This window comes from Uranotaenia lowii, chromosome 2 (genome assembly GCF_029784155.1).
Source record: "Uranotaenia lowii strain MFRU-FL chromosome 2, ASM2978415v1, whole genome shotgun sequence".
NCBI lineage: Eukaryota > Metazoa > Arthropoda > Insecta > Diptera > Culicidae > Uranotaenia > Uranotaenia lowii.
Window position 1 is genome coordinate 177,045,058 of NC_073692.1, and position 23,753 is coordinate 177,068,810.

The 23,753-nt window shown below is 36.8% G+C and overlaps 1 protein-coding gene across 2 annotated transcripts in view; it reads right to left on the minus strand.

Moving 5' to 3' along the window:
* LOC129747445 (ATP-sensitive inward rectifier potassium channel 12) overlaps positions 1-23,753 on the minus strand; it is a 30,005-nt gene that overhangs the window by 3,298 nt on the left and 2,954 nt on the right. Inside the window, exons 1-4 of one of the 2 annotated variants that reach the window (XM_055741678.1) lie at positions 22,043-22,140; positions 21,339-21,575; positions 20,714-21,018; positions 10,206-10,507 (exon numbers count right to left, since the gene is read on the minus strand). In XM_055741678.1, the coding sequence (XP_055597653.1) occupies positions 10,206-10,507; positions 20,714-21,018; positions 21,339-21,575; positions 22,043-22,053 (855 nt within the window). In that variant the 5' untranslated portion in view covers positions 22,054-22,140. Of the gene's footprint in view, positions 1-10,205; positions 10,508-20,713; positions 21,019-21,338; positions 21,576-22,042; positions 22,141-23,753 lie in introns of those variants that run through there. The other variant, XM_055741677.1, reaches the window with a different exon arrangement.

A 23,753-nucleotide genomic window follows, 5' to 3' on the forward strand; every position in this document is an offset into this window, starting at 1 on the left:
AGATAAAAAAGTTCTTAGACTTCAAAAATGGGCTAACTTTTTTTAGAGTGATATTCATCACTGTTAATACTGCGTGATTTTTTAAATATTTCAGAAAAAGCATGTTCGGACTTAAAAACTTGGAATCAAATGAGATTTATCTAATTTAATCCGAGGAATCGGATAATGGATCGGAATTTGAACCATCGCACGATTCGGAAAATTGAGTTATTGCTGTTTTGACTTCAATTCCCCAACATTTGTTTATACAATTTCAGAAAATGCATGTTCGGAATCGAAAATTTTGAAGAAATTAAATTATTAAAATTGCATGTTTTCATTTAAAAGGGCAACTTTTCAACATTCATGAGCATATTATCCTAGATCGACCAATCTGAACTCTGATTCTGAATCCAAAATCTTAATACTGAATGCTGATATGCAATTCTAAATTTGAATTGCGAACCTGAATTTTGAATGCTGAATATTTATCAAAACCGGTTATGCGAAATGAATTCGATTTTTTGTCAGATTTCGTCTATTACCTCTATTTTTGGTAATATAGCGTTTGCAATTTCTAAAATCGATATAAATACTGAATACTGAAAAATACTGATTCGAAATCAATTTATTATCTTCAATTCGAATTTTTCATTTCTCACTTATTACCACACAAACTAAAAAAATTGACTGATAAAAAAACTAAATTTTCAAAACATATCACAATGAAAGTTTAATATATTCGGTAAGTCATGATAATTTTTACAAAAAGATATACTTTATTCTAAACTATAAATTTGTTTGAAAAGAATTTCTAAGCAAATTTAAAATAAACGTTTCCAAAACACAGAGTTTAAAACAAATCTGAATTCCAAAATAAATGTCCAATCAGGTACAAAACTAACCATGATGAGTTGTTGGGAAAATGATAATAATTGATAATTGTTATTCATCTTAATTTGAATTCTTTTCTTCATTTGCAACTGAAGGGTTGATTGAAAAATGTCACTGTAGTATTTTGAATTTGAACAAAAAAATTAATCACCATTTTGAACAGGAGAATTTATTCAATGGTTGATGGTTTAATTTAATTTGAAAAAAAAGAAGAATATAATGATTATTATTTGGGATGTGCTAGTGATAGATAGCCAGTTTTAAAAAAAAATCCTTCAGTTATCAAAATAAACGGCCTTAACAGCTCATTTTTGAAATTACAAGCTCTGAGTATTTTGTTATTTTCGATTAAAATATTGGGTCCTGGAAAGAACTGAAGGTTGAAACTATGTTATTCTTATTAAAAATTTAGATTTATGTTTCTCTGGATTCAGTTCCAACAAAATTAAAAATCTAGTATAAGAGCTTGAAATTAAAGAAAAAACAAATAAAAATGAAGTTCCAAAAGCTTTATACCTAAGAATATGATTTCGATGATCTTATTTTAGAATTAAATTTATATTTCAAAACTGAAGAATTTGAACAAGCATTAATAATAATTCGATATTTTCCAACAATGATTCAGCAAAATACTTCAGAAAAATAATAAAATATTCAGTTTTTAATTCATAGCAATTATTAACACTAAACATACCGACACTTTGTATATACCTATTCATACCGCGAGCGGTCAAATGACGGCAAACACCGTTTTCGCTAAAACTCCCTTGTTTCTCAACCGATTTCTACCAAATTTATAGTTTTGAAAAGCTTATAATTCGACTCAAATATGTTTCTCAGACAATTTTCAGCTACAATCAATAACTTTAAAGTCATTTACAGTACAAGAAAAATTTTATGAAAAAACATGCTTCAGGAAAAAGGTTGTAAATCAGTTATTAGGTGCTCGAAAAAAATTTCACTTAGTGCCTGAGAAAGCTGAAGTTAGAAGCTATATGTTGCACATATGGATTTTTTTTTAAAAAATTTTCTAAGATCATGGCCACAAAAAATGTAAAAAAGTTGTGTAAAACCCGTACTTTTCAATCAATCAACTGCCAAAGCTGTTCCTGTTACAGTAGAAAATTTTGAAAAAGTGAATTGAAAAGTAGACGTAATTTGTCGCATTTTGGCATCTTTAGATTTTTAAAATACTAAATACATAATTTTTGACGGCTTTTCAAAGGTAGTTGTTTTGCGAACTTTTTATGAATCTGGATTTTCTGAGACAATCCCTACACCCAAATTCAGCTTTGAACTGGATTTTGAGTACGTTAACGTATAGTTTAGGCAATAAAACTATATGCAAAAGAAAGCAAATTTCATGCCGGTTCTAGTGATGTAACTGCATTGGCGGTGCAATGCTTTACAAAAATATAATAAATATATTACTGAAAGTAAAACTAGAAAATTTGAGCTAATGCTTGTTTGTTTTTTCGATTCTTTTCATCCGTCTTCGTGTGCAAAATAGCTTTGAGATATTACCACCCACTGCGCCCGTCTGCCAAGCAAGAATTTGTGCTGACTTCTCAAAATTCAGAAACTAGTTCACTGTTTTATTTATCATATTTTTGCCAAGCATTGCACCGCCAATGCAGTTACACCACTAGAACCGGTATGAAATTTGCTTTCTTTTGTTTATAGTTTTATTGCCTAAACCTTACGTTAACGAACTCAAAATCCAGTGCAAAGCTGAGCTTAGGTGTAGGAATTGTCTTAGAAAATCAAAATTGATAAAAAGTTCGAAAAATAGCTACCTTTGAAAAGTCGTCATAAATTATGTACTTCGTATTTCAAAAAATCTAAAGATGCCAAAATGTGACAAATTACGTCTACTTTTCAATTCACTTTTTCAAAATTTTCTACTGTTACGAGAACAGCTTTGGCGGTTAATTGATTGAAAAGTACGGGTTTTACACAACTTTTTTACGTTTTTTGTGGCCATGATCTTAGAAAATTTTTAAAAAAAATTTCCATATGTGCAACATATAGCTTCTAACTTCAGTTTTCTCAGGCACTAAGTGAAATTTTTTTCGAGCACTTAATAACTGATGTACAACCTTTGTCCTGAAGCATGTTTTTTCATATTTTTTTTTTTTTGTACTGTAAATGACTTTAAAGTTATTGATTGTAGCTGAAAATTGTCTGAGAAACATATTTGAGTCGAATTATAAGCTTTTCAAAACTATAAATTTGGTAGAAATCGGTTGAGAAACAAGGGAGTTTTAGCGAAAACGGTGTTTGCCGTCATTTGACCGCTCGCGGTATGAATAGGTATACCACATACGTTATTCGAAAACCGTAACACTTAAAAAAAATTTAAATACGCAAAAATACTTGCATTTCAAAAACAAAAATAGTCCTGTCGTTAAATTTGCGAAAAAACAATTATATAAGGCGTAATCATCGTTTAAAGTTCAAAAACCGTCATTTGACCGCCTCCGGTACGTTTAGTGTTAACAAACACTAATAATTGCTTATACTTTCAATATTTTCAAACTTTTTTTTATAATGTTTGAATTAAATAAAAACATATTGAATAAGGAGTTGATATCTGAAAGTTAAAAAATATTTCAATATTTCAGTGAAAATTCATAATCAATTGCAATTAAAATAACCAAACTTTCAGATTAAGAGTGTTTTTTTTTTAACCTAAATTATTAAGCTGGATGTCTACTCAAAATTTTAAATATTATTGTGAAGATGAGCTGAAAACAGTATCGGCGATATAATTGATGTGAATTCTGAAATCCAGTCTTGTTTGTCAAAAATTAGAAAAACGTCTTCCGAATGTTCAACTTGAGCAATTGCCTTGTTTCCGTGAAAGTAGTCGGGGATGACGTTACAGTTTCACCTGCGAAAATTAAAACATAGGCAAGATTTTGAGCCTATGCTTTAAAAATTGATTTCGGAAATAAATTTCTAAACTCGATTTTAGATTTTAGATTAGTTTCAGAAGTAGTATTTTCAGTATTTTTCGGAAATTGAATAGATATTAGTTTTCATTAGAGATGTACCGAATAGTGCGAATGTATTTCAAGTATTCGGTGAAACGAATATTCTGAACATGAATAATCGTAAATAAGTTTAAAATGTGTTCAAAAGTACCGTTTGCATCACTTAATATTCTGCAAAAAAAAACCATTGTGAGTAATATTTTAAAAGTGATGATAGAGTTGCAAAGCAAAAGTACTAATCAGAGCAGATCAAAAACACTATTTTTTCATGCTTTGTATAGAATTTGAAGCATAACTGTTATCAAGTTTCAACCAATAATCTTAGTTTCACATTAACTTTAATGTAATTTTTTATTGCCATAAAATCCCCATATCTAAATGAAATTTATTTTTATTATTTTAATCATAGTTTGGTCTCAAAACAGTTTTATCGTAACCATTTCTTACTAATTAACTTAATTTTGAAAGTTTTAAATTAAAGAATGGATTTTTTTATGAAAACTATTGATGATTATTGAAATAGTTTAGTTGTGAAAACGGCTCAAATTGTATGAGGCCCCAAAGGGGTATAAGTGCATAAAAGCTAATGAAAGACGTAAAATATCACAATAAATAAGCCTTGGAAAGAAAAATCAATGATATTTCTAAAAAAAACTTATTTCGAGAAAACACATTTTTAATTTGATGTGTTTGGCCATTTTTCATATATTTATCTAACAAATTTATTTCTTTTTCAAACTTAAAAGTATGTGTTAACAGATTATCACCGCTGGTTTTTATGATTTAATTGAATGATTAATGGCATTTCGGTGAACTAAACATTCTAATAGGAAGAATATCAAATGAAAGTAATGAAAATTATAGACGGATAGATTAGATAAGGAAGCATGAAAAGATGTTGAAAATGAGCCAAGAGCGTGATTTGAGAAAACTTCTTGCCGCACAAGACCATTTGTCCCACACCGTATTATTGTCTAGAAGAAGCAAAGTTTCCAAATGCGACAGTTTTCTCTGCAAAGCTCTTCGATAGGTCCCACAATGTTTATACTCTGTTTAAGTTGGATCTGGAATTGTGATATTACGCAAAAACGGTGGTGGAGTGATAAAAAGTCAAATATGTTGTTTTTGTGCCGAAGGACGACTATTGTCTAAACTGGTGTTGATTCTAAACAGAAATGGTCACTGTGAGATAAACGCCACGTTAGCCCCTTTGTATTGTTTTCTATGTTGTGATCTGCTGAGTGTTGCCAGTTCATAGTTTAAAGAGTTTTTGTATCCCAATTTTAAGCGGGAAAAACTGTAATGCTAAGCGAATGCAAAATAAATGCTCCTTTTTATTTCAAGTCGTTAACGCAAGAACAAGTCTTTCTGTCCATCCGCAATGGTCTGACACAACATTTGGTGCCGTGACCAGGATGGGAAAGTTTTCGCCAGGAGTTATCGTTCCTGACATTCCCGCCCGTGATTGCCTAGCCATGATTCGAATCATCTTGTATTGTGTGTGTAACCCGTGTAACCCTGAGCTGAACCGATCCGTAACTGACCATTGGCCACTGTTTGACCCAGTAACTGCTCATCCAGTGACACAAGGCCAACCCTGTGACCCGAGTAAGTTTTCCCCGTTCCCGATCAGTAATTCGACCCAGATGGGAAGTACTGGTAGGTCCAATACCAGCCATCTGGGTACTTGCCGTACTGTCTGCCAGGCAGTACTAACTTCCAATAGTACTCACCTGATACTTTGGAAGTGACCACGCCAATTGCTGATCATTGGTCAATGGTCCCACCCCCGTACCACATATGACACATTGTTGATTCTCAACACTGTTGGTCGCTCTAGAAACGAACGTCACACCAATCTTTAGTGAACCTTCATACAAGAGAAGCGACATCTGATCCCTTTTAAAATTAAGTATGTGGCAACATCGCCAAAATCTTGAACAAAAAAATCCTCAGCACTGTTTTCTGGCTCAATGTTCAAGCTCTAAAGTGAACGCTCCTTCAATCCAACAAAACAACTTTGAACTCGATGCACAAAGGATCGCGATAAACGGTATGAATGACTTGAATTTCGTTAACAATCAGATAGTTTTCTAACAAGAAACACGATTCACCAAAGCATTGAAAAAAATTGCACCTAATCATAAAGTTATCTGTTTGAACTATAACAACAATCACAATACCTTCCTTGGTTGAGTTTTCAATAAGAAAGGTAAAAGATCTGCGACAAATGCTCGGATCGATTGGAATCGATTTTGACAGTTGTTCTGTATCGATTGGAATTTTGTGTTTCAGACGTCGCTTCTCTTATATGTAGGTTCACTACCAATCTTGTAAACAACGCGCGAAGCGTTTGTTGTTCATTTTTTATTAAGTGTTGCCAGTTTTAGATTTAATTATTCGTTTTGAAATACAATTTGCGCGCGAAGAAATGTAATTATGACTAAAATTGAAATAAACGATCTCTTTAGTTTGGGACGTCCTACAAGAAACAAGTTCTTTATTTTTATCCGTAAAGGTCCTGAACAAAACAACTGATTATAACTTCGACCTAATTCAGAATTTTGAGTTCTTTTGAAGGTAATCACGTAATCACAAACAGCCTTGATTTGAAAGAAAGGTGGTTCATAGCATGCATTATAGATGGTACCAAGGTTGCCGAAAAAAATTCTGTTTTGACTTTCTGTGATTTTACCCACGTGATTTCTGTGATTTCTGTGACGGTTTTCTGTGATGCTTTTTCCATTAAATTCATTTGAAAGCCATGTCAAATTACGTTTTTTTACATTTTACTTAAGAAGCATCCACCAACATTACCAATTTTTTTCCAATTCAAAGATAGTTTTCAAAAATTAATATTGACATAAAAAAATAAATTAAAAAAAAACATCAAAAATTTTAAAATTCTGTGAAATCTGTGAATATTTTTAAAATTCTGTGTTCTGTGAGATTTTCCTGTAATTTCGGCAACCTTGGATGGCACACAAATTTCTTCATTGAACGCTATCTCAAAAGCCACTTGATAGAACATCACAAAAATGTGCAAATGTAAACGTTACATTACCAGATAACGTCGCTGAAAATTTCATCAATTTACATCCATGCATTCGAAAATTATCTACAAAGCAAAGTGTTGCATTTTTTTCGAATACACTCCTTATAAAGGGTGATACGGTCAAAATTGGGTCAATATCAACTTGACGTATTTCTTTCAATTTTGCATTTAAAAAACCTGAACACCCCTCGTTTTGAAGGTGGGTGTGTGTGTGTAGAATGTTACTCCTATTTTGTTTTTGGAATTCACTCGTCAGTTGTCTAAATGCCGTCCAAGGAAGAAGAGCAGCGTATCAAAATTTTGCTCGCGCATCGCGAAAATCCGAACTACTCGCAGGCAAAATCGAACTACTCGCTGGCAAAATCGCTAAAAGTTGTCAAATCAACCGTTACAAATGTCATTAAAGTGTTTGGGGAACGTTTGTCGACAGCCAGGAAGTCTGGATCGGGGGGAAATCGAAAACCGGAAGCCGCTGAGACGACAAAGAGAGTTGCCGGTATGTTCAAGCGAAACCCTAACCTCTCTCTCCGAGATGCCGCAAATAAGCTGGGTGTATCGTCTACAACCGTGCGTCTAGCCAAAAAACGAGCCGGACTATCGACTTACAAGAAGGTAGTGACTCCAAATCGCGATGATAAACAAAATACGCGGGCCAAAGCGCGATGCCGGAGGCTGTGCACAGCGATGCTGTCGAAGTTTGACTGCGTGGTAATGGACGACGAAACCTACGTCAAAGCCGACTACAAGCAGCTTCCGGGACAGGAGTTTTATACGGCAAAAGGAAGGGGTGCTACCTTTCCCCTGATATTTTCAAGCACATGAAACTCTCAAGGTTCGCGAAGAAATATCTGGTTTGGCAAGCCATCTGTACCTGTAGCTTGAAAAGCAGCATTTTCATAGCTTCCGGGACTGTCAACCAAGAAATTTACGTGAAAGAGTGTTTGAATAAACTTCTGCTGCCTTTCCTGAAGAAACACGGTTGTTCCGTACAGTTTCGGCCGGATTTGGCATCTTGCCATTACGGTAAATAGGCCTTGGAGTGGTATGTCGCCAACAACGTGCAGGTGGTTCCCAAGGACCCAATTGAGAAATACTGGGCTATTGTCAAGCGGAACCTAAAGAAGACCAAAAAAACTGCTAAAGCCGAGCAGCAGTTCAAGGCAAACTGGCTTTCTGCGGCGAAGAAGGTGAACAAGGTGGCTGTACAAAATCTGATGGCAGGAGTTAAGCGTAAGGCCCGGCAATTTGGATTTGGAAAAGCGGAAGCCTATCTGAATATTTTTACTGAATTTTATACTAATTAAACGTGAAAAAGAAATTTAATTTGATTTTTTAAATAAACGATTTCACCGATTTACACGCGTTTTCCCTTGATCAAATTTTGACCGTATCACCCTTTATATCCGTTCAGAAACTCGTGCGGTGTCTGAAACTATGTCCAATCGATCATCCGGATATTTTCACCAATGGAAAGTTTATTTTCATAGATTTGGTTTGTGTAGGAGGGAAGATATTGAATTTCTTCGCCGTTTATAGACTTTTTTCCCATGGTTCATTGTTAGTTAGTTGTGACAATTGTAAAACTCCGCCACTTTTTTGAAGATGTAAAGTCTGTAACGGTCCGTAGTAGACAAAATGGTTAATATCCGTAGAATTCCAATACATAATTTGTTCATGTAGCATGTAAGCCTTACTGTGAGTTGATCCCTGTGTAAGCGAATTAGGAACGAGCCGGTAAAATAGAATTTCCACCAAAGGACTTCAGAATAACTTATCGTTATTCTTACAGTCGTCATTGGTTACCAATGGTGACTTTCCTAAGCAGTGGGGGAAATGAAGGTTTCTTGGAAAGTGAAACAGAAAACCTGGGTCTTAGCCATTTTGGTCCTAAAGCTATTGAGTCGTGAATTTTAAAGTAAGTCGGGAAAAAGTATATTTTACAAGGCGGTATTTACTCGGTCTTCAATTATCTTTACCCGTGTGATTATTTTCTTAGTACGTGCGATAAGAATTCGGATAAAGTTACGGAAAATTCGTCCAATCAGTAATTCGACTGTCGGTGGTGAAAAAAAACCCGTATCAAGGCCTAACGGAAATAAACCCCGGTCCGTGGAAGTTTTCCGGCGGTGGCTCAGTGTGCAGGTGAAAGAACGATTTTCTCGGTAAGTGACCATTTCAATTATACTTGGTGTTACAAACTTTAAGCATTGTGTTTGCACTTTTTATGCTGCGGAATTCTACGGCTATTACCATTGCGTCTAAGTGCGTGTACCTGCACGACATACCCTCATTTCGCCAACCCCATTTTGTATAGTTTCGTTGGAATCCCACCCCTGGGAAGAAAGTCCGGGTTAAAAGCGACTTCAGCACATCAACTCCTTGAGTTGTTGGCGCTTAAGTGCTGGAAGTTCATTTGCGCAAATTTTGCTCAGAAATTTACTTTCTCATTTCACGAAGTGGGTGTAACAGTGGTTTAATAAGGGATTATCGTTTGCAGAAGTTATTTTACCATCTTATTCCAGCTTTAGATTCTGGAAAGAAACGAGACGGTACAAGTCATTATCTTGAAGTTTAATGGTACTTTTCGAGTAATTTCATTTTAAAATAGCTTGTTTTCAGGCATCAATATCTCAGAAGGTTGCAAACATTTGAAAATAAAAACATATCCATTTAAAGGGCACCTTTTTAACATTCATGAGCATGTTATCCTAGATCGACCAATCTAAACTCTGATTCTGAATCCTAAATGCTGATTTGCTATTATGAATCAGTATTGCGAATCTGACTTTTGAATGCTGAACATTTATCAAAACCGGTTATGGAAGATTGGTGTCCTGAATTCAAATCTTTGTCAGATTTTGTCTATTACGTATACTTATTGTAATATGGCGTTTGCAATTTTTAAAACCAATAAATTTCAAGTCTAAACATTAAATATAGTAACAGATTAACAGACAAATACATTTTATTATCTTCCTTTCGAAATTTTCCTTCTCAGGAAAAACTGCAGCACAGTTTTTATATTGAAAATTTCAATTTATTTAACAACTTTATTGAAGACAGAAAATCGTTTTTAATAATGCTTAAAGAAAAAACACAAACTTGTGAAGAAATCTCATTTAGAAACAGATTTCAAAATTTGAATTAAGTTTCAGATTTTCATAATCAGATTTTAGGGTCAGACACAGAAAGTAGAACTCTGATTCGTAATTCAGATGTATGGATTTAGATTTCGATTTCGAATGTACATAAATTTATGAAATATAAAGGTTTCTACTCACAAGCGTGGTCACCAAATCCTTGACGAATCGCACCGACTTTTCCGGAAGATTGAGGAACAGCACATTGCGTTCGCCAGCCTTGTTGATTAGCCGCCGACTTCGGATAGCCCGCGTTCCCTGGTGTTCCGGATCAGGCCGCAACCGGTGCCGGATGTGTCTCATGTTTCGAGCACCTTGCAGCACGATCGGAAACTGTAACCACCGGGTATCGTCGTGGTAGATTCCCTCTTCAGCAGTCGTTGGGATTCTACCGTCGTAGAAACGCTGAACCGGCTGATGATGATGATTGAGTTCTTCTGCTGCTGCGGGGGAAGATAGCGAACAGAATAATGTGGTTTCGAAATCAGTTCAACTCAACGTGTATTTAGTGTTTAGTCACTGGACGAGATAGGTTGATTTAATTTCTGATGCTACTGCCTCTTCGCATCCTCACTCTTGATCGCGTTTTTATGAACTGCGCGCGATGGATGGCATCTTGGATATCGTGCGACGGACAGTGCGTCTCTTTTTCTGGCCTAATGGTCCGGCAGCAAATGTGATTATCTCGTTCAACAGCCAACCTACATCTAATCTAAGTATCTAACAGCATCTTTACTACTGTTTGTTTTGTCTACTGGAGGATTAAAGTTTTATGTTAGCAGGCAAGGTAAAGGAACAGAGATAACTGGCGCAATAAGGAATAACAAGGAACGATCTAAGTTTAATTGATATGCGCTGATAACTTAAATTTCATTGATGCAATTTTTTCTATAAAATCCCCTTCCACACCATTCGAACGAACGAAACATATGGCAAAACATTAGAATACTTTTTAGACCCGAATGACAAAATTTGGATTTCAGTTCTCATCCTTAATTCTGCATCAGGCTTTGCGTTTGTTTATAAATAAAAGTTTTTCTTAATTAAATTCGTTAAAACCAGGCATTGAAATACTAACTCTGCGTTACACCTTATCAATTATAATGTCACCTTTTGACTGTAAAATGCTGAATCGAATTTAAACCTGAAATGATTTAAGAATTGATCTTTTGAATGATTTCAGACTAAAATTCGAAATTTCAGCATTTAATAATAATTTTTAATAATAATAATAATTTTAATTTTCCATTTTTTTGCTATTCTCTATTAGGAATAAAATTTCGTCTAAATATGTCTAGTTTGAGGAAGACTGCGCTTTGAAAAAAATCTACATTTTTTGAAAATTGAATAGATAACATTTTTGGCAACACTAAGATCTTAGATCAAACCTTAAATGAAACCGTTCCAATCGATGTGAGTGACCACAGTCTGGTGTTGACTACGATCAATTTAAAAAAAACCTAGAGTTTATCGAAAGTTGGAAAATGTGATTGTACAACATGAAAAGATCAACGAAGCCTTCCGAGTTGAATTTCATAACATACATGCGAACAGTCCCACAGAAAAGTTAGAGAAGCTCAGCATACTGTATAGCCATCTGAAAGACCGATATTCTAGAACAGTTTCAGCAGAGGTCAAAATCAAAGGTTACTGCCCGTGGATGTCACTTGATGTATGGAACTTGATTCGAATCAAAGAAAAGGCCATTACGCGTTGCAAAAGTACCCTGCAAACGATGAATTAAAGGATATCTTGTTACAAGTTTCAAAACAACTTAAACATGCCAAAACTGAAGCGAAGAAAAGCTATTATCATAAACTTTTTCAAAAATCATCCCAGAAAGAAACGTGGAAAAGTTTAAACAACTTAATAGGAGCACACAATGCGGAAAAGGTCTTGCACTTCTTGAAGCACCATAATATACTATACAGCCATCAATACAGTTTTCGCGAAGGGTCAAGTACTCTGACAGCAGCAACTGAGCTAGTAGACGCTATTCACAATGCCCTGGATAACCGCAAGCTTATGGGAGTGCTATTCTTGGACCTGGAAAAAGCTTTCGACACGATTGACAATGCTATTCTGCTTCGAAAACTGAATTCTTTTGGAATCAGAGGTAACGCATTGTCTCTATTTGCTAGTTATCTTGCTAACAGAAAGCAGTACGTCCAAATCAATCAGTCAACTAGTGACTTTGGAAACCTGCCTGTTGGAGTCCCCCAACCCCCAAGTAACCTTGGACCACTTCTGTTTATCCTTTATGTGAACGATTTGCACCAGCTACGATTACATGGTAAACCCAGATTATTCGCAGATGATACATCGTTGTCTTACGAGCATCACGACATCGGAGTAATTATCTCTCAAATGTCAAGCGACTTGGTAAAACTGAAAGCATACTTTGATGCGAACCTCCTTTCGCTCAACCTAGAAAAGACCAAATATGTCATCTTTAGTTCAGCTCATCGGCGCACCACCAACCACTGTCAGCTCGAACTCGGTACAACGGTGATTGAGCGAGTCAGAACTTTTAAATACTTGGGCCTTAATTTTGATGAACACATAAGATGGGACAAACATATAGATTGTCTCAGGAAGGATCTGGGCACCATACACAGTATAATTTGGAAAATTTCGTGGTTTATTCCCACCAAACAACTAACAAGCCTGTATCATGCATTTGTGCAATCGAAATTGCAATACATGGTCTCCATTTGGGGAGCTGCAAGGAAAACGGACGTTAAACCACTTCAAGCTATGCAGAATCGATGCCTCAAAGCTGTGTACAAACGACCCAGACTTTTCTCCACGTACAACCTATTCCACCAATCCGCGCCATCAGTATTACCAATAGCCGCACTAAGGGAACTCCAAAGTGTTATCCAAATCCACAATATGCTACACAACCCAGTTTTCCACCACAACCAACAAATCCACCAGATGAACCACAGATTTCCCACACGAACGAGGGAAAATCTGACACTACGAAGAGCAAACACCGAAAAAATGAAAAAGTCACCTGAATACTTCAGCAAATCAAAATTTAACACGCTTCCGGCATACTTAAAAATCATACCCAACAAAGTAGATTTCAAACGCCAAGTAAAAGTCCACCTCAAAACCAACTTAGCAAATTATTTAGTATGACCTACAAATAAAACAAACTGAATCGTGAACGAACCTATTAGCAAACCAGTTCGTAAAAGCCCCCTTAACAGAGAGCAATCTCACTGGGGGTTTTGAAGAAGTCAAATTCCTCACTCTGAATATACCTACCACTAATTCCCACAATACGACTGTTCTCTATATTCCTTCTCTGCCAGCCACCGCCGCCACATAACTGCCCACCACAAAACCACCCGCCACCAAACCGCCACCACCAAACCGCCACCACGAAACCGCCATCCACAATATCGCCGCAAATAACAAATCAAATAATGCAATAGTGTTAAAAAGAAGAAATGTCAAACTTGAAAATTATCATATTGTTTTGAAAAAAAATCAGAAAAAATCAATAAATATGTGAGGAGGTTTTATGCCTTTGGGAGAATGGTTTTTGGAAATAAACCAACTCCCAGGGGCTTTTCCCTGCTCAATGAAAAAAAAAAGTAAATTTATAACTTTTGATATTGATCTGTTTTATAAATTTGATGACTTATGCTTGAAAAAATATCTAATAACAATTTTGCTTTAAAATTTTGTTAATACAATGTCAAATTTGCCATATTTTTCAGAACAAAAAAAAAACAACATGAAAATTCCAAAAAAATTCCCGGGAGTCGAAATTACACGCAGACGTCGGGAAGGTTTATCATTATGTTAACACTTTTATTTTCCATTTCTTTTTTTGATATATTCTATTGTTTTACCGAAAAGTGCACAAATTTTTCAAACGAATTTTTCCCAATTTTCCAAAGTTATTCCGATACAAGAGTAGATAGAAAAAAATGAATCTTTTGATTCAACGCCTCGAAATGAATAAAAACCAGTTATCAAATTCGTTGCAGCTCGGAAAAATATGAATTATTTTGCCTTGTGTTATCCTTTCTCGATTCAATAAATGTTAACGCCGGAATCGGATTTCGAATTGTTTAAGATTTCAAAATTAAGAAAAAACCAACTCAGATTTCATCTTCTAAAACTTCAATAGAAGAATCTGATTGCATCAACAATATTTGAAAATTATGTTTTCAATTTGAATTAAGAATATTTAAAAATTCTATCAGTTTCCTTTAAGTTTGTCTAATATACGCCTTAATGCCTGATTTTGTACACACCACTCACCAGATCTATGAAGGATCAGACGTCGATCTCAATGTCTTCGTTTAAGAAACAGACTAGGTACGCAGTATACGCAAGCCATTTTTGTCCTAATAAAAGTGCAGCATACAAACATCAACCTTCCGCAGCCGTTTCTTGCCCAACATGACGTCTTGACAGCTCAGAAAGCTATGGTTCCGTCAAAAAACATGAGGTTGCCCGATTGCCCGGTTTTGTCCGGGTTTGCCCGGATATTTAATACAAAATTTGACAAAAGTCCGGTCCGGCCCGGTAGCCCGGATTCATTCACTTTATTTGCCAAAAAAAACAATTTGTGTTATAATTTTTTTTATAAATGCGTCTAAAACGAAATTTTTGAGCAAGTTTTATAAGAAATATCATGAAAAGTTTTTCGAAAGTCTAAATTACGAAACTGCTGATCAAAAAAATATTTTTTTTCAATTTTTTTTAAATTGTGTTGAGTAATTCCTAGGTTTTGACCAAAATTGGCCGGATTTTTTGTTGACATTTTGGAATCAATGGCCCGGGTTTTGACAGGTTTTTACATAAAATAGCCTTGGTAACCTTAATCTAGATCCACTGCAACTTGTCGAGATCTTTGAATAAATAATCCTCGCGAGACCTTATCCAGGATTTATTCATGAGCATTAAAAGGATTTTACCTATAAATTTTAAAATTATGAATAACATTAATTTCGAGCTCAAGATAAGATTCGGAGTCATGATTCGAGAATTTTGTTCAAAATCCCGTACCCAAATCACGAGCTCATCATAATTCCTAATCTGGAATGCTCAAGAAAAAAGTATTTTTGATCAGGAGAACAGATTTAAAGCCTTCATAAGAAAAATCATAAGAAATGTGGATTATTTAGTAAAAAGGGAGTGACGTTTTTGATTCAAAGTGAGTTTCAGTTTCAAGTTGAAGTTGAGTCACCGACGACATAAAAAGTTGCATGTATTTTTAAAAATCACAATCAAAGCACAATTTTATTTAAGCTTTTTCCTTCCTTTCCTTAAGCTTCCTGACGCAGCACTGCGACGCTTTGAGTTCTAAATAATAAACAACTTTATTTGCATCCCAGACCTTATAAGTTTCCATAGCTACATTTGGGCGCTTTACACTTAACTCCGTGATGGCGTCGTGTTACGTCACAATCGTTCATAAACGACTGCAAGGAAGTTTTTGGAAGTTTTTCTATAGATAAAAACCAAGGACAAGATTCCGATGAACAAAAACATAAATGTTGTTTACGAAATAACATGTCGAGGATGTAGTAAACCATATGTAGGAGAAACGAGCCAGTTTTTAGAAAAACGTTTGAAGCAACATAAGACAAATGTATCCACAAAACAAATAAGTACAGGTCTAGCACAGCACTGTCTAGAAACTGGGCACATTTTTGATTTTGAAAATACCAAAATGTTGGAAAGAGTTACTGGATACAATGCTAGAATAACTGCCGAAACATTTTACATCAAATTGAGAGGTGACGATATTGTCGTTAATAGGCAGAGAGACTCGTTAAATTTTAAGACCGCTTACGACCCCATAATCGCAAAAATTGACACAGACACTGACAAACAAATGTAAACGCAAAACAAAACAAACTGTCCAAAATCAAAATAGTTCAGACGATGGCCAGTCAATTGTAAGTTAAAATTAAAAATTTAGATTTAAAGTTTATTGTAAAAAAGTAAAATATAATTTTAGTGTCCACTGGGGAGGAGCGAATGCCAGAGTAGCTTGAAACGTATGGACAACTGGTAAATCTGTTTATTATTATTAAAACTCACCGAAAAACGTCGATAATTTCGAAGAACATCTATAGATAAGGTGACTGTACAAAATCTGATGGACTTCAAAAAGAAAGATACTTTGATATTTTTAATAAACAAATAAGGTACACCGGGGCAAGTGCAAACGGTTTTCACCAGAGTTCAACTTTCACATGTCCTAGAAAAATATGAAAATCTTCAAAAATTATCAATTATCGTTCGTTGCATCACTAAAATAGTTCTCAACAAATTCCCGTTGAAAGTGAAAAATTAAAAAATGTTGATAAAAAGCAACGGTACTTCTGTCAAAAAATTTCTAAGTTTGCCTTTGCCCCGTTTATGGGGGCAACGCAATGCTTTTTCCAAACTTATTTAAAGATGTGTCAGTGTATCGTTACTAAAACAAATTTAATACAGATACAACACTTTGGATACCCCTTTTGACCACTCTAATCTAATGCTGAACCATTTTTGAGATGATTTTTTTTTTAAAGTCTGATGTAACATGGCTTAAAGGTGCGTTTGCACTCAGGACCTCGGTAGTGTCGTTTGCACTTGCCCCGCAGTGTGGGTTGACAGAAGTGAATATTATTTTCACAATTTTCAGGGTCTACTGAAAATTTTTCATAAATTGACAGTCAAACAGTGCCGTGTTTTTAGTTAATAATTAAAAGAAAGTTTAGTTTATCTATGTCAGATTGTTTGTTTGGGCATAAACAACAAATTCTAGAAGAAGAAATGTTTTTAATTTTTTTTGTTTTCACTTGTACCGAGTTTGCACTTGCCCCGGTGTACCTTAATCGATTTACACGCAATTCAGTTTGACCCCTTTTCGATCCGAACACAGTAAGGGGAAAGGTAGCAGATATTTTCAAGCATATGAAACTGTCAAAGTTCGCGAAGAAATATCTGGTTTGGCAAGCCATCTGTACCTGTGGCTTGAAAAGCAGCATTTTCAAAGCTTCCGGGACTGTCAACCAAGAAATTTACGTGAAAGAATGTTTGAATAAACGTCTGCTGCCTTTCCTGAAGAAACACGGTTGTTCCGCACTGTTTTGGCCGGATTTGGCATCTTGCCATTACGGTAAAAAGGCCATGGAGTGGTACGCCGCCAACAACGTGCAGGTGGTTCCCAAGGACAAGAACCATCCCAACACGCCAAAGCTCCGCCCAATTGGGAAATACTGGGCTATTGTCAAGTGGAACCTAAAGAAGACAAAAAACTGCTAAGGACGAGCAGCAGTTCAAGGCAAACTGGCTTTCTGCGGCGAAGAAGGTGGACAAGGTGGCTGTACAAAATCTGATGGCAGGGGTTAAGTGTAAGGCCCGGCAATTCGGATTTGGAAAACCGGAAGCTTAACTGAATATTTTTCCTGAATTTTATACTAATTAAACTTGAAAAAGAAATTTAATTTGATTTTTCAAATAAACGATCACCGATTTACACGCGTTTTCCCTTGACCAAATTTTGACCGTATCACGCTTTAACAACAAGTCGGCTGGGAAGGGTGGCAACGCAGCTGAATTCATCAAAACGGTCCCGGACATGTTGGCCGATAGCCTACACAGGTTGATGGTCCGGATCCGGATCAGAATAGCTACCGGAGGAGTGGAAGGAGGGGGTAATATGCCCCATCTACAAGAAGGACGACAAATTTTGACAGTGGAAACTACCGAGCGATAATTGTTCTCAATGCCGCCTAAAAGTGTTTTCCCGAATCCTACTCCGCTGCCTAACACCACAAGCAAACAGAATCGTGAGAAATCATAAGGTCGGCTTCATGGAGGGACGGTCTGCGACTGACCAGATCTTTACATTAAAGCAAATCCTCCAAAAAGGCCGTGAAGACCATGTCCCTACGCGTCATTTATACATCGACTTCAAAGTCGCTTACGACACGATCGACCGTGACGAGCTATTGAAAATCATGGACTAGAACGGCTTTTCCGCAGGACCAGGCCGACTGATAATGCGATTATGGATGGAACGCAGTGCTGTTTACGAATTTCGGGTGAATTGTCCAGTTTATTCGAATCGCGCTGATTCGACAAGGCGATGATCTATCTTGCATAATGTTCAACGTGGCGGTAGAAGGTGTTATCCTACGAGCGGTGGGAGAAATGCGGGGCACGAGTTTTAACAGATCCAGTAAATTTATCTACTTTGCCGACAACATTGACAAAATCGCAGAGATCTGCGGCGGTGGAAGGGATCTAGAGAATATGTTGGCCTGCGGGTCCAAAATCGATCGAGCCCACTTGTCCGACAAGGTCACGATTAACGGCAACGAGCTGGAGATAGTCGAGGACTTTGTCTATTTTGCTCACTGGTGACCACAAACAATGACACCAGCCGTGAGATCCGGCGGCGAATGATCAGCGGAAGTCGTGCCTACTATGGACTCCACATTCTACAAGCAACTGTGGTCGAAAAGACTTAGTTTTCGCATGAAGTATAATCTGTACATGACACTCATTAGACCGGTTATTCTCTACGGACACGAGATATGGCTATTGTTCGAGGAGGACCTGCGTATACTCGGAGTATTCGAACGACGAGTCTTAAGAAACATCTTTGGCGGCGCGCACGAGTAAAGTGTGTGAAAGCGATGGATGAACCACGAGCTTGCGCGACTCTGCGGCGAACCCAGTATCCCGAAGCCTGCGAAGGCTGGCCGGATACGCTGGGCAGGATATGTTGCGAGAATGCCGAACGACTGTTCTGGAAAACAGGTGGTCTGGCGAATGTGGGATGTCCGAGAAATTCGAGACCACTTGCCATGGACCGAGTGAATTTTAGAAAATATCTTCATCAAATTATGTCGTGAGACGGAAAACTATGTCAATAAAATTAATAAATAATTTATATAGGTACCGAAAATGTGCTAAAACGTTCATTGCGCAAAAGACGATATGATCGGTTTCCCGACTACCAACATAAATACTCGAATTCTCGAAGATAATCTTGCAAAGTGAAATGACCACTACATTCAAGCTAAACAAGAATAACATTTTATGGGATGAAATACAGCGCTGGCTTTCTGGTATTTGGCTAGTAGGTTATTCCATCCTCCTGTCAAAGGAGTCCTTAGTCTTGTGAAGGGAATGGGCATAGGAATGGATTTCCATTGAAAGGGAATTGGACTTGAGAAACTAGTAGGCGGTGGTTTAAAACAAGAAAATGTTTTTTTTTATATCTGTAGTTTTTTTTAGCGCGCGCCGCCTTTACATATAGGTACACGCTCAGTACTGACCGAATGGATCAGTTCATTTCTAGGTACTATAGGGTGTCTCATTATGTCTAAGCACGATTTGATACAACACTGCTCATTCCGGATGACGTTCAGACAGCTGATTACTGCTGGGTTTTGTTGTTCAACTTAAAACTCTGTGTATGGTAAGTTCCACTTTTCATAATTTTCGTGAAAATGAAGTGCATTTCCCTGAAAAGAGTAAAAATATCGTGCACAAATGGTGTACTATCCCCAACAATTCGCTGAGTCAGTTGACGAACATGGAAGAAAAGCATTGGTTGGAGCGGTATGAAATTGGATTCAGAAGTATAGGGAGGAAAGTAGATTCGTGGACAAAAAAAAAATCGGGTGGAAACCGGGTTCGGTGGACAAAAATTTGAACCAGAAAGTCATGCGTGCTTACGCCAGTAAGAAAACTGCCTCAGTTTGGGATGTGGACAAAAACGTGGATCCTCTCTCAGCACTGTCTATCGTACCAAAGTGAGATTGGAACTAAATATACATATAAAAAGCAGAAGAAGCCGAACCCTAGTAAAAAACAAGCTGCTTCCGTCATACCAAAAGTGTAAAATACAATGAATACAGCTGATTAATTCCGTGAGTGCCTTAACCGTTTGTCTGCTTCCCATGATCTTGTGATGGGATAGGGAGGGACGTGAAAATGCTTTAATTTTGCTTCTTTCAATTATACGCAATGCGCTTGTGCTGAGAGGACAATGCCAGCGATCAGTAATCGGATCATTGTCAATCGCGTTAACATCTTATGGCAATTGCGTTGAAATTTCAAGAATTCATTATTGGAGTAAATGCTGAATTTTGGGTGTAAGGAATTCAGTTAAATTGTGCGTATTCACTTTTATTTTTCCTTGGCGACTGTGTAAAATAGGTTCAACTTGTTCTTTCGGAGGTTTTTAACCACCGATTGCATTGCAAAGATCTCATGATAAAACTAAAAAGCTGTTGGTACAATAAGTTTCACGTTGGCTCATTCGGCTCAATTGCTAACATTTATTTTCATCCTTGAGTAAAATTAATTTTTATCAGTTTTCCTACGACTCAACGATACTGAAATTCCACAAAAGAATTTGCGTTCGATGCCTTTAGGTTGACAAATCTCAGTAAAACTTGTAATTGCGTTCAGTGATTATTCTAAAACTTCTTTCATTTTTAGAAGACGTTCACCAATGAACCTTCAATACTTATATTGAATTAATAGTTCATTTTAAAATTTAATATGAATGCTTCCTAGCGTGTCTCTTGAATGTTATATTGTCTCAATCAATGATACATTTTTCCCTACATGCCACATAACAGCGATCGATATTAACTAACACAAACCTCGCTCCGGAAGATTGTGACGATGGAGCTCCCCCATTCCGAGCATTTCCCGTGAATAGTGCTGATTATGTTGCCTCTGCTCTCCGTACTGATGCTGCAGCAACGCGTTGTCAAGATACGCGATGTCATCATCGTTATCATCGTCGCCATTATGTTGCTGTCCACGGTGACGTTGATGTGGACTTTTTGAATTCAAATCCGACTCTTGGCTGCTCTTCCAATGGTCATCGTTGTGCCCAGCGAGATCATTGTCAATTTCTGGCGGGGACAGGTCGTGCCAGCGGTGTTTTTGTTGTTCTTCTACCCTGTTTTTTTTTGTATGGTGAGAACAAAAAGTATGATAAGATAAGAGATATAGGAAAGCGTTTAAAAGAGGCTTGGAAGGAAGTGATCTTGAGATTATTTTGAGACTGCGTCATGAGCAGGAGTATTTCTATTTACAAAACCTAAACTAATTGAATGACAAACAATTATGATTATGAATTTTCATTAATCCGTGTTCAAACTGACTCAAGCGACTTATCATATCCCATCGATTTTGAAGCGGTTTGGACGTCACAACAATTAACTGATAAAACTGTTGATATGTACATATATCAAAAGCATCATAAAAATCAAAACACACCACTGCCGGCTACGTTCGAAAGCCACCGGTTTCCGGATATGGTACGGAGATCTCGGTGGTTTTGTGGACATCTCGCAGGATTCCTGTCGATTGTAGTTGATGATATTTATTGGACGGGAATAACGATTCTCAACACCATCATCACCAAGCTGCGCAAAATTTGCCGAAACTGTATCTCCCTGACGACGCCACTGTTTCCCGTGAGCATACGGACTTCCGGCTGATGATGCGAGAGTACTGGGGTAAAAATTAAAAAAAAAATGTTTCAGCTTTTTTAACTTCTAACTTTGGAATTTAACAGTGTCCATAATCGACGAAAAAGAAAGTAAATGTCAAATTGAGAAAGACTCTCGTTATTATCCCTATTACTCTTTACGAATCACATGCTAAAAATAAAACTAAGAAATGTCTTCATTATGATTGATAACGGTTTTGTTGATATTATTAATATGTCATGTCAATGTCATAAATTTAAATCGTCTTGATTTAACGGTTCCACGGTGCTTCATTGTTTGTAGAAAGCTTAAAAATCACTGTTGTATTTCACAAGTTAAATCAAGAATCGTTAAGAATGTTCTTCACAATAAAATAAGCTTCTCCTTTATTGAAAACAATAAAGCCGATATTATTACGGCGAAATCTGTCAAAGCGGCATATCAACGATGCTTTATTTTTTTCTCCTTCCTCACTCCTTGGATACTCACTCTAAGCTCATTTCTTCAATAAAATTGTTTATTAGTTTGTGACTTAGTTCCTATATGAAGAACCCTTTGAAAACAGTTCATGACCTCGTACTTGAAATAGTCATCACAATTTACGAAAAAAACCCACCGGTTCTTCAATTCCGCGAGCGGATCTGTATGGATTCGCAAATTTCGAGAAACTGGCCATATTCGGGTTCGTTAGACATTTTTGCCAATCTTTCTGCTCCGTCGAAATGTTATCTACAAACTGCCGATAAGCCATGACGATAAAGGTGTTCCCCTACCTTGTGTGAAAGAACACACAAAATCGATAACCGCATTATCTTCCAGGGCGATTGATAGCAAATATTTTGGAACGCTTAGATTCAGATGTTTTTACAAAATGTTCGTGTATTCGGTCAAATTCTTATGTTGTAAAAGGCCCAAACAGTGGTAATATTTTCAGTTGTCTCTTCATTTCAATACTTACTTAATTTTAACTCTTCGCATTTGGAGAAACATTAAGTTCTTCAAAATCAAGCTAGAAACGTTATATAGTTCAATAAGACCCAATTTTTGAAAATCGCTTCAGTTATTTGCGAGTTAGATTAGATGTTTGAGCAAAATTGCGTATTTGGAATTTTCTTTGGAAACCTCTAGTCAGCTGTTAAGGAACTTAAAAGGACGTGAATTTGGCAACAGAAGAACTTTCCAAAAATGTTGTTGAAGTCCTACTTGTAGACAAAATAAATATACGATTGAAGCAACAATTCCAGAAAATGTTATTTAGATTTCTGGAGTGACCTGTAGGTCTTTGGACCCGTGTCGGTACGGGAAGTCTCGATCGCACATTCTAATATTGTTCATGCTTAACTCGTCAACAATAATTGCAGCACTACCAAGGGGTCCGTTACCACTGACTTGGGACAACTTTTATTAGCAGATGTGGGGACGCAAGTAATAAACGTGACTTGCTTTTAAGAGAGTTCAAACAAGAGTGAAAATTTTATTGATTGGTTACGCCTAGTTACATTTCCAAAATTGCTACGATCATTATAATTAGATCAGTGCTTACTATTCTAATACTCCTCCTTAAGCTGATCTATTCATTTTGATATTTGCAGGATACCCATCTTGATTCGATTTCGCTCCAATTTTATCCGCTGCAGGGGTTTTGTCAATCCGTCAGCAACTTGTTGATCAGTGCTTACGAACGACAACGCCACAGTTTTGCGATCCAGCACGTCTCGGATGAAATGATGCCGGATATCGATGTGCTTCGTCCGAGGTGTGTATCCAGCATTTTTTGCAATGCAAATGGTGCTCTGGTTGTCGCATTTCAGCTCGATTGCTTCCGGTTGATCGAATAGAGACAAAAGTCCGGACCACCAACAGGCTTCTTGTACGGCAGCTGAAAGTGCCATATATTCGGCTTCGCTGGTCGAGAGTGCCACCGTAGTTTGACACTTGCAGCACCAGGACACGGCTCCGCCTTGTAATAGGAAAATGTATCCGCTTGTAGATTTCCTATCGTCTAGATCTGCTGCCCAATCTGCGTCGGAGTAACCCATGAGTTTCGATTCGCCTTGCCTTGTATACCGCAGCTTGTACTCCGCATTCCCTTCAGGTACCTCAGCAGATGTTTAACAGCCTCCCAGTGTTTGAGAGAGGGATTGGTGTTGAATCTGCTCAGCTTGTTGACGGCAAACAGGATCATCGTCCATATTGAAAT